The 17,249-nt window shown below is 38.7% G+C and overlaps 1 protein-coding gene across 2 annotated transcripts in view; it reads right to left on the bottom strand.

Moving 5' to 3' along the window:
* Positions 1-17,249, bottom strand: part of CEP85L (centrosomal protein 85 like) — a 104,679-nt gene that overhangs the window by 16,366 nt on the left and 71,064 nt on the right. For both annotated transcript variants that reach the window (XM_030944308.1, XM_030944309.1), the window contains exons 4-5: positions 11,314-11,435; positions 276-393 (exon numbers count right to left, since the gene is read on the bottom strand). In XM_030944308.1, the coding sequence (XP_030800168.1) occupies positions 276-393; positions 11,314-11,435 (240 nt within the window). The remainder of the gene's footprint in view (positions 1-275; positions 394-11,313; positions 11,436-17,249) is intronic.

Raw genomic sequence — 17,249 nt, 5'->3', positions numbered from 1 at the left:
GTTGAACTCTTGCTCTTACAATTCTTTATTGCTCTCTTATTTTTATCAGACTTCAAGTATGTACAAGATTTTAACAAAACTTAGATTTCTGCATATAAAAGGTGAACTACAACACTTAGAAGGTCTTCCCTACACAACTTGCAGCTATGCAATTACACAGCCATCAATAATCACAAAATCTGTACGCTCTGGCCTGCAGAAAATTGTGAACGTGGTTTTAGGTGCCAGGTGCTGGGCAGTGGAAAGCTTTGTTGAAAGAAAAGTATTCATCCTACCTGTAAGTTAGTCAGGTACGGTTCTTCGCAGTTCACAAGATGGCTCAGTCTTGCATGTTGAGCTCGTATTTCATTCTCCCTTATCTTCTGATGTAAACTGTTGATTTGCTGATTCTGCCTGTAATACACAAATTTAAATTGGAAAAAAAAAGGAATAGAACAGAGATTAGAAAAACAGAGATCTTAAGACTTACACTGAAGAATACATTAACAATGGTATTCAACTATCCAGGATCTACATGAGCTGTGGGTTTTTTCTCACTGCAGCCAGACTGCAAGTGTAGAAATACAATTTGAAAACTCTATCAATTTTGTGTGGGTTGAGGGAGGCTTCTGTTGCCATCTGCTGCTAGGGCTGGAAGTCTAGGCAGAGAAAAGCATACAGAAAGCAGAACAAAACCAAACAAAAATGGCACCTTCATTTCACTTGGACTTCTCCTGCTTGGACCCTCTCTTTACTAAAGCTGACTTCCAACAAAAACTGAGGAGATTTACAAATCAAGGGGGACAGAAAGAACTTCAGAAGAAAAGGCCATTATATAAGATAGTCAGCCCAGCTTCCCTACAAGGTCTTGCTTTTTGCTTTGCTTAAGACTTTTCAATCAATTGCTTTACATAAGATGTGCCTTCCCCTAGGGTAAAGTACTGCAATGTGTGCTACCACAAGTACCACGCACCAACTGTTTGGCCAGTGTACAGCAGGAACAGCATCAGCACTGTATCATTATTTAATTATAACACAAATTGTATCGCTGCTTAAATCCTGACTGCATTTGAACTAGGCAGGACTGCAGGGCAATCACCTGCCAGGTCTCTGCCCCAGCACAAGTCACAGCCCCATGAGGTGTGCAGTAACTCTCCGCGGAGCTAATAGCCACCTCAAAACCTGACCCCAGAGTGGAGCTGTCAGCACCCACCAGAAACACACAGAGACCTCTCAATAAATTTAAAACCAATTTTGTGCACTCTGTTATTCTCCTCCTTTTTTACTTTAGGATATATTTACATGAAAGCAAGAATTTTCTTTTCCCACAGTTTCACCTAAACACGGAGCATGACAGGCTTTTCTGAAAACAATGATGCTGAACCTGGGTGACTAAATCCAATATTAAGAGGAAATAAACAGCAAATACAGGTTAACTTCAAGGGAAAAGACCTGCCAGGGTCTTTTCTGGAAGAGCAAATCCTACAAAGTATACAGAAAAACATCAAAATCTGTTGCTTTTTTTAAAATTTGGAAGGACTGTGTTTAGGAAGAGCACCTTGGAAACATTAGAAGGTGTTCAAAAATATGCATTATATAAGCAATAAACTAATAAAAAATATGTATTAGTGAAACCCAGCTGAAGGTACCATTTTAGCTACTCACATTCTTCTAGCTAGTCATCAGCCAACGGCATCCCTATTATCTGGTTTACAAAAGCAAGAACATATTTAAAAAATATTGAATATAGTAGAAGTTATTTCTCAGCCAGATATGTTAAAGAAAACATAATGAGAACATTTTCCCCCCATTTTTATATCTGTTAAAAACAACAATGAATGGAAAACCAGTACATGTAAGTTGTCATTTGTTGGTACCTTAGAACAATTTATTCAACATGAATGAAGAAAAAGAGAGCAAGTGAATGTATTTATGTGACTCTATAGCAAATCTTAAAATATTTTGTATCAGCACAGGTGATTCTGATGCATCCCTGTTCCCTCTACTATTTAGATTGAACAAGCTTGTGCAAGTACAAAAGGAGTATGTGACATCAGAAGACTGTGCACAATTCTGGTTGTCATCTGTAAGATGGCACTACAAACAAAAAGCTTCCAACTTATTTTGGATGATTAGGTTAAGAAATATGCTCTTAACTTGTAAGAGACCTTACAGAAGCCCAAGAGTTTGTACAATTATATGAGAAAATATGAAGTCTCAATGACTTCTGTGCATGCCTGGTCACAGAGAACAAAATTATTTAGTATGAGTTATCCAAACCTATGAACTGAAGCAAATTTTTATTTTTTAGCACCTTATTACTTCCTAGACAGATCTATTAAAAATTCATTGTTTTAAAATTATTTATGTGTTTTAAAATTATTTATCCACTCGTCACATACCCCTTGAAAGCACTATATGATTTTCTGTTTACGGCCGATTGCAATTTAGCAGTGCCTTCCTTCCCAGGCAGGATTTCAAGAGTCTGAACACTACAGCCTGAAAAATATGTTTTAAAATATTTTTCAACTACCTGTGTAGTTTGAACTACATTACCATATTTATTTTCAGAATCCTTTCCCTACCCTACCAAATCTCTATTGCAAAAAAAGGTGAGACAAGTTAATCAAAGATGAGACAGAACACAGAGTTTAACCAGCTTGCTTCTTTTCACTCTGCAAAGCATGAAACTCTCCATCATTATATAACCTTGCCAACAAAACACACTCTAGAAATGTTTTAAGGCTGTGTAGACCCCACAACTTCTTCACATAACTACTGCCTCTATGAAAACAACATTAACCTCATGGCACCCAGAAACAAACTTTTTGCTGCATAACCAGAGAGTCTGAGGTTTATTCAAAAGGAATTTAGAAATTTCAGTTGCTCTCAAAAACACAGTGCCTATTACAGTGGGAACACTGTCCCCAGAAGCCTCCCTATTAGCAATATATCAGCCCAGTACTTTAAAAAAGCAAAACCTAATACAATCAGCCTTCAGCAGTTAAGTGCCTCCAAGTTTCTGTCAAGCTCCTCAACCTTTAGTGCTTCTAGAAGCCATCTGAGTACAAGCGGGCTAAGGCTATGGCCTGAGCTCTGGGCATGGGGGAATCTGACAGGAATCCAGCCTTCAGTGCACAGAAACCAGACCTCACCTCACACATCTGGGTTCAGTGAAAGTACTGCACCTAGGCACCATGGAAACTGCTTTCCTTCACAATGTCCTTATTTTTTTTCCCCATAAGTGAGTGTTACAACTTTATGCTGACAGCAAAGGAAGAATTACAGGTGTACTGTGTGAGTGTCATGGCACTTTTCATATGGTTTCATTCAGCCCCTCTGTCCAAATGCAAAAATCACTATTTTACTTCAAGTGTCTGTCTTGACACATCCCCTACCCTTACACTCAGACTAAAGTAGAAGATAACAGGAGGCAATACCCTGATCCAAAGTCATCAACCAGCCAAAGGGACTCGGAGCTGAGAATTTTGTTTCAATAAAATAAATAAAAGTTCAAAAATGAAAATAAATCAGAAAAGGCAGGAATAAAAAGCATCCTTTTGGAAGGGGCATTTTAGTGTTCCTTATGTAAACTGATCTTCCAGAAGGAAATGGCATTAAAAGATGCATAAACTGTAAATATTCTATCCAATCAATTAATGCAAACATGAGACTAATAACATTGTTTTCACAAACACTTCTGACACAAATCTTTCCAGCTGCCCCTCAAGGTGTAATATTATTTCCAGAAACTGGGAGTGGCAGTGCAGAAACAAACAGACAAAAAGAGAATCTGAACTTCTCTTGAGGTAGGAAAAGACTGCCTGGTACACAGTTACCCACAGAAGAGTTCTGCACTGAGGACATCTTGTCTTTTTCTTCAGGTATAATGATTTAAAGGGATTTTTTTCCCCTTCAGAAGCTACCTGCTTGCTATATTTTCATCATCCTTTTTTTTTTTAAATTTCACTGATATACTGGGCAATGCCTTTTCAACCCCTTTTGAGCCATAAATAACCTGAGATCAAATCCTCTCTGTACTGCTCCCAGATACATTCCTTCTGAGGGAACTCAGCAGAAGTGATAGGTTATCCAACATACAAGACTCAAGTGGTGGTTGTGCGCTGCTCTGTGGTCTCCTGAACCAGCTTTTATGTCCCAGTTTCCACATGTTAGCTATTCTAGTTAGATTATTCACAGAAAGCCCTATCATTTTCACAAAGTAATGACTTTGGCTTATTTCCAGGTCTTAATAAATATGCATTTTGCTCCCTTTTCTTCCATTACCTTCAGCATTCTTTGTTCTTGTAAATAAAATTTCAAGGCTTCAGTCATGCTTCACTACTTCAGATCAATGACATTTTGTTAGGAAGGAAAAGTTAAAAACCTGTCATGGCAGATTGTACCATTCTCTCGCCTTTCCCAGAATTACCAATTTCCCAGAATTGCTACCCCTTCATGAAATCCTAACACTAGAGATTAGGCTGTCAAAGATGCTGATTCTGTGTAACTATTTCCTTGGCATTTAAGAACAGTAGTATTCCTTATCTGTCTTTCTGCCTGCCACAGACACTTCCATTCGTAATCCCCCCATCCTGTGACTCTACTTAAAAGCTGTCTAGAATTCAGAGGAAAACTTCTAATGCTACTTGACCTCAACTGAATCTACTGAAACTAGCAAAAACAAAGTCAGAACCATAACCATGCAGTATCAATGGAAAGAGAGGGAGGTCTCTATTTTGATTCAATTGCAGTTCTGTCCTTTAGCTCAAACAATTCCCTTTGAAAATTCAAGTCAGCACAGAGGATGTGGGATAGCAGAGAACAGCAGTCAACTCAATGTGCACAAGCCTGGACTGTCTTCAGAGACCAGCATTAACAAACTGTTTAATTTAAAACTGACTCTCCTTAAGTCTCAAAAAATATTTGTATGACATAACTGATATTCACATAATTTTCTCACATTCACACAGGACAAGTGTGGACACGTACTTATACAGACACTCACATATGCACTTGTCTGGAAATAAACCATATTTCTCGAATCTGGGACCAGTTCACCCATTCTCCATAAGCCCATCTTAGAAACCCACATCTGCCAGAGAAGCACTTCATCCCCCCAACTTTTAAGCTATTCTTCTTAATTTTTAAATTAGTGTACATCTAAGTCCCACGCTCTAAGTCAAGGTAAGATCAGTATCTTCAAACAATTCAGGGACTTTAGAACAGAGCTTCCTCCACCACAGAGGGGATAGTAGTAACTTAAGAAAACAAATGACAAGTGATGCTTACCTTCAAAAGTCACAAGTTAACAAGAATTTTCTGCTTTAGGTGAAAATGTCTGAGCAGACTTCTTCAGAATTAGGATAACAAAGTAAAATACAACATGGATCTATATTACAGATATAATTTATTCCATACTGCAGCTGGAGGTACACTGCTTTGTTTTGTTGCTTAAGAAGTTGGATACAAATTTTTATATCCCTTTGTTTTAGAGGCATGATCTCTTGGGACCAGAAGTCCAACATGCAAAGTACTGATAGGGAAAGAGATCCTTAGTACACGAAGTCCTAAAAACAATGTGAATACATTTGCCGGAATTTGGAAGATAATGCCAAAGAACGCAGCCATCAGCAAAGTTTAGAGACAAGATCTCCAATTTCCTATGCAATAAAGTTTCCTTTTTTTGTGAAATTGTTCTAAGTGAACCTCTCTTGAAGGAAATAGGGGAGCAATACCTTGGGGAGTCGAGACATGATTTCTGATTTGTATGGATTGGTTTCTTGTGGGATTTTTGAATGACTTGTCTGAACTGCATGAAGTTTGAAATGGGAGCGAGGAATGAGAGGGACACAGACACAAATGTCACTTCAGAGAGAGGACTGCACTTGCCCTCCCATGGTGGGAGTTCTTCACCTTCCATAGTCTCCTGCCAGGACAAACACAGAGCAACTCTTGCACCTCCCCTGCAGTTCTCTGCCAAATACTAGAACTTCCTACAAATATTTAAATCCTCAGAATATGAAATGGTTTAGCACCAGTTCCACAGAGAACTATCTGGGACTGCTGACCAAATTCCCCAGTGTTGTACTGCAAAAAGCAAACACCACACAACCACGACCAGTGAGAGACAAGCACTCAGCCTGACAGAGGCCAGTTTGGACACTTCATAGAAGATGTGCTCATCAGCTGGAGAGATCTCAAAAAATAACAAAAACTACTTGATGACTAAAAAACATTACTCAGGAAGAAAGACTAAGTTATATCAGGAAAAATTTTCTAATGTTTGAGCTAATTAATCACCAAACTGCCCAACCCAAAAAGGCTACAGAACACCTGGTATTCCACATACCAATAGGGTAACCATCTAGTGACAGCACTACTGCTTGCCTTTCCCAGGGCCTGACAGTTGGGTTACACAGGTGCTTTCTAGCCCGACATACTCTATTTATTGCCAAGATTTAGGTTATTAGATGAAAACTAATTTCACCAACGCAACTAGCATTCACATCTGGAAAAGTGACCTTTCAAAATAGCAAAAATTATTACTCTGTAACAAAACCTTCCTGAACATTTACCAGCTCAAGACATACAGAAGTCTCATCCACAAGTTACCTGGGTGTTTGGTGATACTGGAAAAAGATAAAGGCATCTTTTTCACACTTTTATTGGAAGCAAAGTGCATCTTGCACAGCAAAGCACTCTGAGGAGGTTCCTTACAGCCCTGCTCCCTGCACAGGACTCCCTGTTATACAAGCATGCACTCACCACACGAGTGGGTGGTATGAAGCTTCAGGTTTCTCAAAAATAGCATCAAATTATCACTCAGGATATGCTAATGCAGCAGATCTTAATAAGCCAGTCAAAAATAAAAGAATTACAGCTTTGTACTAGCATTAAAATGAGCACTATCAGAGCACATACAGCTCCATGTCAACTACTGAAGTCAGGATAATTTGATACAAGGCGAAGAAAATCTACTCCTCTTGTCTCAGTGAAAACTTCTAATCCAAATTCAGATTTGGATTTCAAAGTTAATGATTTAGCAGGTGTTTTAGGAAGGTAGCTGTTGTTACACTCTGAGGGGTAACAGTTATTCACTAAAATTGTACTTCCAAATCTACCTTTCCTGGACAAGCTGTTCAAATGCTCTTATGCTGTCTGCAAGAGAACACTGCATGCACAATTGTTATTCTCAGCAGCTTGCGTCATACGTCCAGATATTTGGCATTCATTCATGCACCTACTACATGCAGCCCCTGCCACACAAACTCTGCCAGGACCACACTGAGATATCTACAGTGGCAGGTCAGCCTCAAGAGACATTCAGCATTGCACCAAACCCTGCAATTTCAGTGGTGTTAATGTACTGAACAGAGGAGCAATGTGAAGAATTAAAACGCGATGCTGTGATTTTCTAAACCAAATGCAAACACTGCTGGCTCCCTCTGGTGCTAAATATAATGCAGTGTTACATAGTAAGCTGCCAGAGAAATAAGGCAATAATATAATCCAATTATTTCGTACAGCAGGTGACAGACATTACAGCAATAAGTGTTGCAGCAGGAAATTTCCTCTTACAGACTAAACCCTCAAGTCCTCATTCATGGCCTGTGCAACAGTTCTTATGTGGAAAAAACATGAGACACACCTTAAAGAAGTGCCACTGTCTTCTGGTATGCACACATAGAGCAGGTTTGCTTTCTTGCACCATGTTTTCACCTCCTGAAAGTAGAGTCTTCCCCTCATTTTCTTAAGAGTAGACTTAACGAGCATTTCTGGTTTCTACTTATTAACTTAGCAGTGACCCCTAGAGCAGTTTTAAAAAGCAAACCAAAACCACTTTTAAACCCATTCATTTATGCTGTGTACTACTTAAATACATGCTAAACAGACTACACAAAACCCATCAATTTAATTTATCTATTACTAAATCTGTTCAACACAGCATACAGATTCAAAATCAAGGTACTTCTATTCTCAGGCTCAAGTGGCTTTTTGGGATTTTAAAAACTTAAAAATGCTTGCATTTCTAGTGACACACCAAGTATTATGATTCACACTGTTAAGCTTTACTCCTTGAATTGTTTTTGTAACTATTGGAAACTTACTTGCTACTATTCCTATCTGGTAGATTTCCAAAGCAAAAGAAGGAAATTTAATAATCTATTCTGGAAGGGCTGATTTTTTTTGCCTTTTTATCTTTGTGTGGAAAGAAGGAAAGCAGGCAGCATGTTTCACTTTCCCTCTGCTCTTCCTCCCTTTTTTAACAAGACCAAGGTACAACAGCCCAAAGATGATACCCTGTACAGAGCATCCATTTCCTACATATCAAGAGATTTAAGCACTGCTGTGAAGAACAAGGTGTGTGATGCTAATCTCCTCCACTTCCTCAGTAAGTGGGACACCAGTACGATTCCCAACAAAAGAGTGTCTAACCTTAAAAAAAAAAGGGTTAATGACCCTGTGGATGAAAGGGAGGCTGGTGACAAGGACAAGAGGGAGGTGTTCCTGGGGTGCCTCTTTCCACCCAGCTGTTCCTTGTACTTGCCAGCAGCAAACAGCTGGGTCTGGGGCACTGTGCCAGCTGCTGTCCCGCTCCTCGGGCTACCAGGCAGCAGGAGGCTAACACATTTCTCCTGAGCTTCTGTCCCCTCAACTACCAGTTTGTAAATTCAGCATTCAACTTCAGGAGACTACACCTTTTATAACTTCATGAAAACCACATACACAAAGAGCCCTCTCAGCAAACAACTCCCACCTAACCTCATTCAACAAATTACTTTCTTCTCCATTTCCCCAAAGCATAAATTTTATTCTGCAATTTAGCTACCATCATGTTGAATTAACTACACTTTAGCAAACTTCATGTTTTTAATTTTAGGCCACTATTCCCAAAGAAATCCAAACTCTGAAAAGGAGTTTAAATTAAGCTCAGGAAGACCAAGAGCTGGAATTTGGTTTACTCCCAAATCCCATTCTAAGCTCAGTGCAAGAAGGCCCTGTGCTCCCATGTGCTAAATATAGGTAACACCACATTTTCACTTAGTGCTGCTTTGTGCCTTGAAGAAAAGTAGTTTTCACACTTAAGCCTTATTAAGACCCCATCTAATAAGAATTGTAACACTACTGCTTCTTAATGGAGTTCTATTTCAAGGTTTTTGCACAGCAGATACATATAATTTTCTTCATGAGTGAAACCAAAAGTATTTTGATTTATCACAGAAAGCACTACCTCATCTTAAAACAAAAAATTAAACAATCTGATATTACAACTTTATAAATATACAACATCGATTTTTATTAATCTTGAAAATACAAATCTAGTGATGTTTCTATTTCAATTTAAAATACCTTTTCAGGCAAATATTTTGCTCAAATGGAAATTCAACATTCAAAGAAGAGCCTGTTCTGTGATGTACTGTCACACTGCATTATTACAAATTACAATATTTAACACCAAGTATCTACTTGAATATGTAACATCACTAAGTGGTCTGCTCCATTTCAATAGCTTCCAAACTGTATTTTGCCTTTCAGCTGAATGAAATTATCTAAACGGACTTCTGGTGAGAAATCCTGAAGGAACTGTATTCATTATGAGAAAGTCACACAAAAGAAATTACTTGTACCAAAAAAGAACCAGCACGCCATCAATGGGTATCAAGAAATAGCTTTTTTTCCTCCACACGGACAGTATCAGGTAACATTACCAGGGAGCCAGGTTGCAAACAGTCATTTCAGAACCTTCTCCCTTGACTGTAAACACACTTCCAGCATGAGAAGAGCAACACCAACTGCATTTTTAGCTGCCAGTGTGTAACAAGCCTTCACGTAGAGTGCACAGGATGGTAAGCCCAGCAGAGGCACTGAAGACTGTTGTCATTACATTGCAAGGGTTCCATGTTGTTGTCCCCTTATTGCAAAGGGTTTCATACCTCCTTGATGTTTCTCGTAGGCAGCTCCTCTAAACACTCACTCTTCCTCCTTCTCACAGTAGCCAACTGACTCCAGTTCCCCTCAACCAACCCATCTACTATTTTACAGCACTCTTCTTCTTATTGGTTACAGATGTGGCCTGTTAAAGTCAGGCCTGCTCCTAATCTTTAATAATTAGCTCAGCTGCAACTTCTTAGGGGTAAGATTACTTCCTATACTACCTTTATTTGCTTATATTCTATCCCCCTACAGAAGACCACCCCAGCCATCATGAGCAATGCACTCACAAACTCTGCTGGCAGCCTGGCTCCCAGGAGGTGGGCTGCAGGTTTGCTACTGCAGCATTACTACTGACATTGCAAGCCTGAAAAAAACCTCACTGTACTTCAGATGGCCTTTAAGCAGCTGATCAAAAGGCTCTGACAGAGGAGATGTAAACAACAGCTAAAGATGTTTCCATTTTAACTTCTTATCCCCTTGGGAGATCACCACCTCAGCAGGAGAGCCGGCAGAGTGGGATGGTGAGTACATGCCTCAATTCCTAACTGTGCCATCTTTGCTGCAGCAACAGGTAAACACACACTAACATCCTACATCCAACTGGGGAACCCAGTGACAACTTCAGTGATTGCTGAAAAGCCACCACAGCTACTCAGCTACTGGCCAGAGTGCTAAGGGACAGAAACACCTTCAGCCACTGCAATTCCTCATTCTGTTGCAATAGAGGAATGAACAGATCTTGTACAAGCATAATCCTCCTGGTACTAGAAACTGAGTTTGGGCAGTGAGTTGCTATTAAGGCCCATTCAGATTGACAGGAATTTTAATACAAGCTTATATATTTATTGACATAAAGATTCTGGATTTAATGATTTAATTTTTTTTAATCGGACCAATTTGTATGAGGACTTGAATAGGCCTTTACTGCTGAATATTACTACAAAGGCCAGTTTCTCAAAGCTTTATCAACTGGCTTCAAATATATTGCATTTCTGTACTTGTGATGGAAAAGAAAATCAGCACAATGCAGCTGACCAATTTTCATCTTGGAACTCCCTTCCAAGACCTTACAAGCAGAAAGACGTCCTATACAAACCTGTAGCCTGGTAAGAAGCTAAGAGGGGAACCTGACAGCAGAAGTGGCTCTTGGGCTCACTGTTCCCTTTCCACTCCAGCGGTATTAAACCTCCCAAATACATTTCCAACTTTGTGTAAGACTTTAGGCCAGCTGCCAGTCTTCTCTCCTAGCAGGATTAGCTCCTACATACTTGTGCATGAATAGTGGCTGGACTGAAACCGAACAACTTTATTAAGTAGCTCTCCTGAAAGCCAGCTTTTACATTGTAGCTTTCACTTCATCTAATCTAATTGATGCAGCAGGACCTGGGTACTTACCTATCAATCACAAACTCCTTCTGTCTTAGCAGCCCTTCTTTAATTTTCATTAGAGATTCCCAGTTGCTGGAGTCCTGATAGCTGGTAGCTGGGTAACTTGAACGAGATGTTCCAGGTGAAACCTGCATAAAACAATTGCAGGATTAGGCCCTAAAAGAGTGAAAGTAAATAATGTGCTACATATTACAGCATTTACAAAGTGGTTTGCTCTTATAGAAACCTAAGGACTGATTTTCAGTTTAAATCAGATTTGCTTTGTACGAAACAATTGGATTTATAAACAAATTTCTAGAAACAAACTTCAGCCCAGTGTCATTGATTTTATCATTTCTCTACTACACAATTCATGGCTCTGAAAGCAGTTTGGAACGAAAATCTCACTTAGAATTAACCACCTCATCAAGAGGAAGACCACAAACTGTTCATATCATATCCTGCTGCAATCCTTGCAGCACTTGAAAGGCCAGGGCCGGGTAAGCTCAGACCCGCTGGTAACGGCGGGTAACAGTCACCACTGCCCCGTTCAACTCCCGCCTGTAACGTTGCTTTACACAGAAACTTCCCTTGACCTGTATGCACTTAAATACAGAATATGGGAATATAATTCTGGCTAAATTGTAAGAGAATAAAACCTTCACAAGTAACAGGTTCCAGGCTTTCTATTAAATTTCACAAAAGCCAGGCTTCGTGTCTCGCAACAAACTGAGGGCAACAACTGACCTAAATATGAACCAACAACATCATTGTTTGGAAGAAAAGTAAAAAAAAAAAACTGGGACATTTAATTGAGAAAGCATTTATTACAAATTTATTACAAATATTTGCATCAGGAATTCACATAAGGGATGGTTTAAGCTAGAGCTTCTGAGATCAAACTGAGGAGTCCTAGCATCAGCTGCCATGAAGTATCATTCAACCTTACACTAGTTTTTGGCATCAGTGAAAAAAGATAACTCTCTTTATTTTCTGAGAGGCATCCTGGACAATGCTGTCTTTCAATGTTTTTGAAAAAGAGCAGAAGGAAAAATAGTGAAAACATGAGTATTTAAATAAAAGTACTTTAAGCTCTTTTTTCTTTTATAGCACCACAATATTTTAAATTTCATCTGAAATTACAACAAACTGTATTAAGACCAAGACATATGATCAACAATTAAAGTAAATTAAACAATTGTCAAGCACTCCATGCTTCTGGTCAAAGTTTTACTGTGAATTATAAGACTGAATGGAAAGAATTCGCTGCTTAAACCCCAATATACCATGAGGTACTAAAAGTCAGGAGCCAATTCTTCACAACTATAATCTCTTCTGTAACTTTAAAAAGTATTTCTTCCAATTCAGTTTACTTCAGTTTAATCCCTAGCCTGGTCACTGAAGTGTTTCTGCACATTTATTCTCTTTCAATTCATAACCTAAAACCAGGTAAGATGACAAGACTTAAAATTTCTAAAAATTTTTCAAGACTGTTACACCCCCACCTCACCCTTCATCCCCCCAGGTCCAATTTATCTGCTTCAGGGAATATTTCTTTTGCTTAACAAACTGGAGAGCTTCAATAGTAAGATGAGTTATGAATGATTAAAAAAACAAATGAACAAAAACTGAGCACAAAAACCATCAACAGCTCTACACATTAAATACTGCACACCAATTAAAAACAAAATCTGAACTGGTGACATAATTTTTTTTTTTTTGTTTGTTTGGGCAGTGATCTAATAAACTCAGGAAAGACACCTAGTCATGATTCTTCCCATAAGTAACACATATGTAGAGTCTTTACAGCTTAAAAGTTTATTTTGCCTGCGTTGCTCCATCCAGATCACATCACTTCAAAGTCATCTTTGTGCTTACAGAATACCTTGGGATTCTCACATACTGTTCTGTATTAGTTATACATATGACTGGCTGAATTGAGAGGCACCAGCACTAACCTATTCCAGTTAAAGTCTCCCAGTGAGCCATGCCATGTCATGCAGTACAAAGTGACAACATCAGGAACTATCACTGGACTTCATGTTATGAATTTTTTTCCTTTGTTTTTTCCCACTATAGTGCTGATGAATGCTTTCCTACATCCACCTCAACACCATTACACTACAGTCAAAAGAGAGAAAAGAAACAGTCCTTATTGCAGCTGGGATTCGATCTTTACTTCTTAGAGCCAGAATTTCTTTCTCTACTCAAGAGAAAACTCACAAGCATTTGGCATGATGAACAGGAAATATATGGCTTTATAAAGCCAAACCAATTTATTGAGCATGATTAATGTTGTCTTTAAAACTGAACTATAAAAATGAAGAGATTAAAGACAGCAATTTAAATACAAACCTAACTTAAGAATGAAAACATTCTGGAAGTCACTGGTGGTTTCTTTAAGAGAATTCTTCAGTGCAAACCCTTTATTTCAATCTAGCACCTCTGCAAACCTTAATTTGCACTGAAGTCAGAAAAAGCTCCTTTAAATTTGGTACAATAAGTAAGTATACAAGTCAAATACTGTAGTTGCTGAAAAGCAATGCAATGTGTTTGCAAAGTTAAGAACAGAGCAATATTTTGTGAATGATATGCCAAGAATAGTGTGTTACTTTGGGGTTTTTATTAAATTTAAACCATAAAGCCTCCACAGATTACTCACTGACATACTTTAACTTTGGAATACACCCAATCCTATGGAATATATACATGCTGTATACACATATGTAACACCAAAACATATTACTTTGTATTAAAATTGTATGCTTCTATTTTTCACTCTGAACAAATGAAAACAAACAAAAATGTTTGATTCTAATATCATGTTTAATCCAATTTAAAGAAAAAGAATACACTAAAAATACTTCTTAGCACTTCCCAAAATAACAAGACACTTCACTCATTTATGAGCACATGGTGTTGACTACTACAAACAGATTTCTAGCTGCTTTGAATTGTGTGGTAACACACAGGCAGCCCGCTTACGTTTGAGTATCTTGCCTCCTAAGGATATCAAACCAAATAGTGAGACCAGATACACTTCCAGGAGTCATATTTAGAAAGCCATCCACAACTCCAAGCCCTCAACTTGAATCGGCCACAACTACAAAACAAAATACCATCTGGAAAGACGCAGCATTCTTTTCTATCTGTCCTACAAAACACAACTATTTTTGTCACCTGGCACCTCTTCTGAGAGTATCAGCCTTGTCCTGAGAACATGTGTTCAGTTAGAACAGTATCCTTTGCACAGTGACATCCAAAAGTCCTCACTAGCTTGTTTTGTGACAGAGGCTTGGCAAACCTTCAAGTCACTGTTGAGGCAAAGTCAGCTGCTGGGGGAAAAAAAAATAAAATAAGAAATCTTTGCTGTACTAACCTAGATGCGAATACTTACTGCTGGAACAGATATTGCTGACTGATAGCTTCATGCTTATTATCAGTGGAAAAAGAATTTTTCTGTGGACAGAGTGTAACAACATTTAGATAACTTAGATCAAATATCTTTGGGTTTTAAATTGTGCTAATGAAAATTATCTTCTCAAACATGCCCACAGTTTCTGCCTGAAGCAGATCAGGGTCTCAGGACACAGAGGAGCCCAGCATTCCATGTGTACCATGCTGTATCATGTCAAATGATGCAATTTACTACATTACAAGGTAAAGTCTGAAAATGTCAACATAATCTCAAAAAAACCCCAAAAACCAAACAAACCCCTCCAAAACCCCAATCGATTTGAAAGGGTTTTTTCATTAAAGTCACAGCTTAAATAATTTAGTGTTGTCCATACTCCAACTGTAAATGTTCACAGTCCATTACTAACAACTAGCAGAGCACCAAGAATTATGCCAGGTGTGTGATTCCTTCTGGACAACTGCTTACACTGCCCTACTCTATCATAAACTCCTGTCCATAGGGATCATTCCTCTCTTGATGCATTTAACAGGCATTACTCAACAGAAAGAGAATTCCTTGCATCCACAGCTAATCCAAGGCAAAGAATCAGCACAAGCAATGTTAGCAGGAGCTAAGGATTCCATTTTTGACTGACAGTTGAGGAAACAAATATGGGTGACTGCTCAGGCTGTGCCTCAGGGACATCACTGGATGGATAATGTGGGAGAAAGTAGAGGTGGAGGTGGCAGCAGCAAGCCTAAATGGACTCTTCTCATGGAGATGCCTCCTGCCTATGTGTCACCTGTGATGGGAAAAGGTTTAAATCTGCACAGGCACAGCAGCAGTCACTGAGGAGCTCTGTAACTGCTCCCCACCCTGGGTAAGCTAAAACGATTTACCCATCCCTTCTTCTCCACACAGATTTCTTCCCAAGAGCAGTTTCAGGTCAGAACAGCTCCCATAATTGAGACAATCTCAAAAGATCATTCGTCTTTTTCCAGGTGAAACATGACAGGGATGGTGGCTGTCAGGCAGGAAAAGCTACAGAAGGCTGCAACCATGGAATAAGGCCCTCTTTTAAGGAATGATTTATACAGAAAGGCTGTGCATTGCAGAAATGGACTAGAAACACAGCTACAAAGCTGAATCCTCCACACTGTAAAAGATTCTGAGCTGGGCAGAAAAAAGACTACAGACAAGAATTTATAATTTGTGGTATCTGTACCTCACTGCCTACTGCTCTACTCTCCTCCATCTTTGCCTTTTAGGGAAGATAGTGTTTCTGCTCAGCAGGATACAATCACTACAATTCTTGGCAGCAACACCTAGGCTGTATCACATTTTGCCTATGCTTTCACAAATTTCCAGCAGTCACAGGGGAAAGAACATCTAATCATGCCCTTGCACTTTTATTATTCCAGCCATGGTATGTGGTGTTCTTTGGGGAATTTCTTTAATGTGGAAAACATCATTAAAATCAACATTGAAACACCATCAAATAGTGAGGTACTAAAAATACAGGTGTATTGTAGAGAGGTTAGCACTGCCAACAGCAAAATAAAAATCAATAAGGTTTGGAAAAAAAATCCCAAACACATACTTCATATAGACATGCAGCCTGCAAAGTAGTTAATACAAGAGAGACCACAACTAACAGGGAAAATACACTTGACAGGAGTTGACAATTTAACCTGCCTGAAAATCAGCTTAATACAAGTTCAGGATTGCCTGTATATGGGATGTCAGGTTACAGAAAAGGGGGTGAGGAAAAGGATAAAGCAGTGACTCTAAACAGCTCTGGCATAAACCCAGTTGCAAGAGTATGCCTGGTAATACAATGTGAGAAATCAGAAAGTCACTGGAACAGTAAAACATGTCCAAAGAAGAGGAACTTTCATGGCTAAAAAGCTTAGAATGATTTATCCTAAAGAACAAAATATCACAAAGGCTGAAGAGACATGAAATCAGACAGCAAATACCTTGTTTCCTAGGTTGAGAGTCCATGTAAACTAAGGTTGATGGAATGAAAATTGAGATATGGCAATCTGGGATAAGAGTATCAGGAGGAAACAAACAAATAAAAACGAGCAAACAACAACAAAAAAAGTCCATCAAACCAACTAAAGAGATGGAGAAAAGTAGCAAAAGCATACTGCAAACAACTAAGAGAAGATCCAAATTTTAAGATTTTAGAATCTGCACTGGATGAAGCTTAGGAATTAAAGGGCAAGCCAGTCCTTATTTGATGAAACATCAGGACTTCCTTTGAGGTAGGATTAAATAATGCATTCATATGCCTAAAAACACACTGACTACACTATGCCAAGAACAGAATAATCACAGTTAGGCACCAACTCATCAACAAAAATTCAATAACCAAAATTGATTTTAGAAGGGATCACCTGGAAGATATATAGCCAGAACTGAGCTGCATGGATGCTACATCTGTTGCATAACTTTTTAAAGCTTTAAAAAAAAAAATTAAAATGCTAATGCTATTTACAGACACCACCACTATCATCATAAACTTTGAGGAAGTGGAAAGCTTTCAAAATGGAGAAGAATA

The sequence above is a fragment of the Camarhynchus parvulus genome, chromosome 3 (assembly GCF_901933205.1).
Source record: "Camarhynchus parvulus chromosome 3, STF_HiC, whole genome shotgun sequence".
Taxonomy (NCBI): Eukaryota; Metazoa; Chordata; class Aves; order Passeriformes; family Thraupidae; genus Camarhynchus; species Camarhynchus parvulus.
This window is presented reverse-complemented; position numbering and strand designations above follow the sequence as displayed.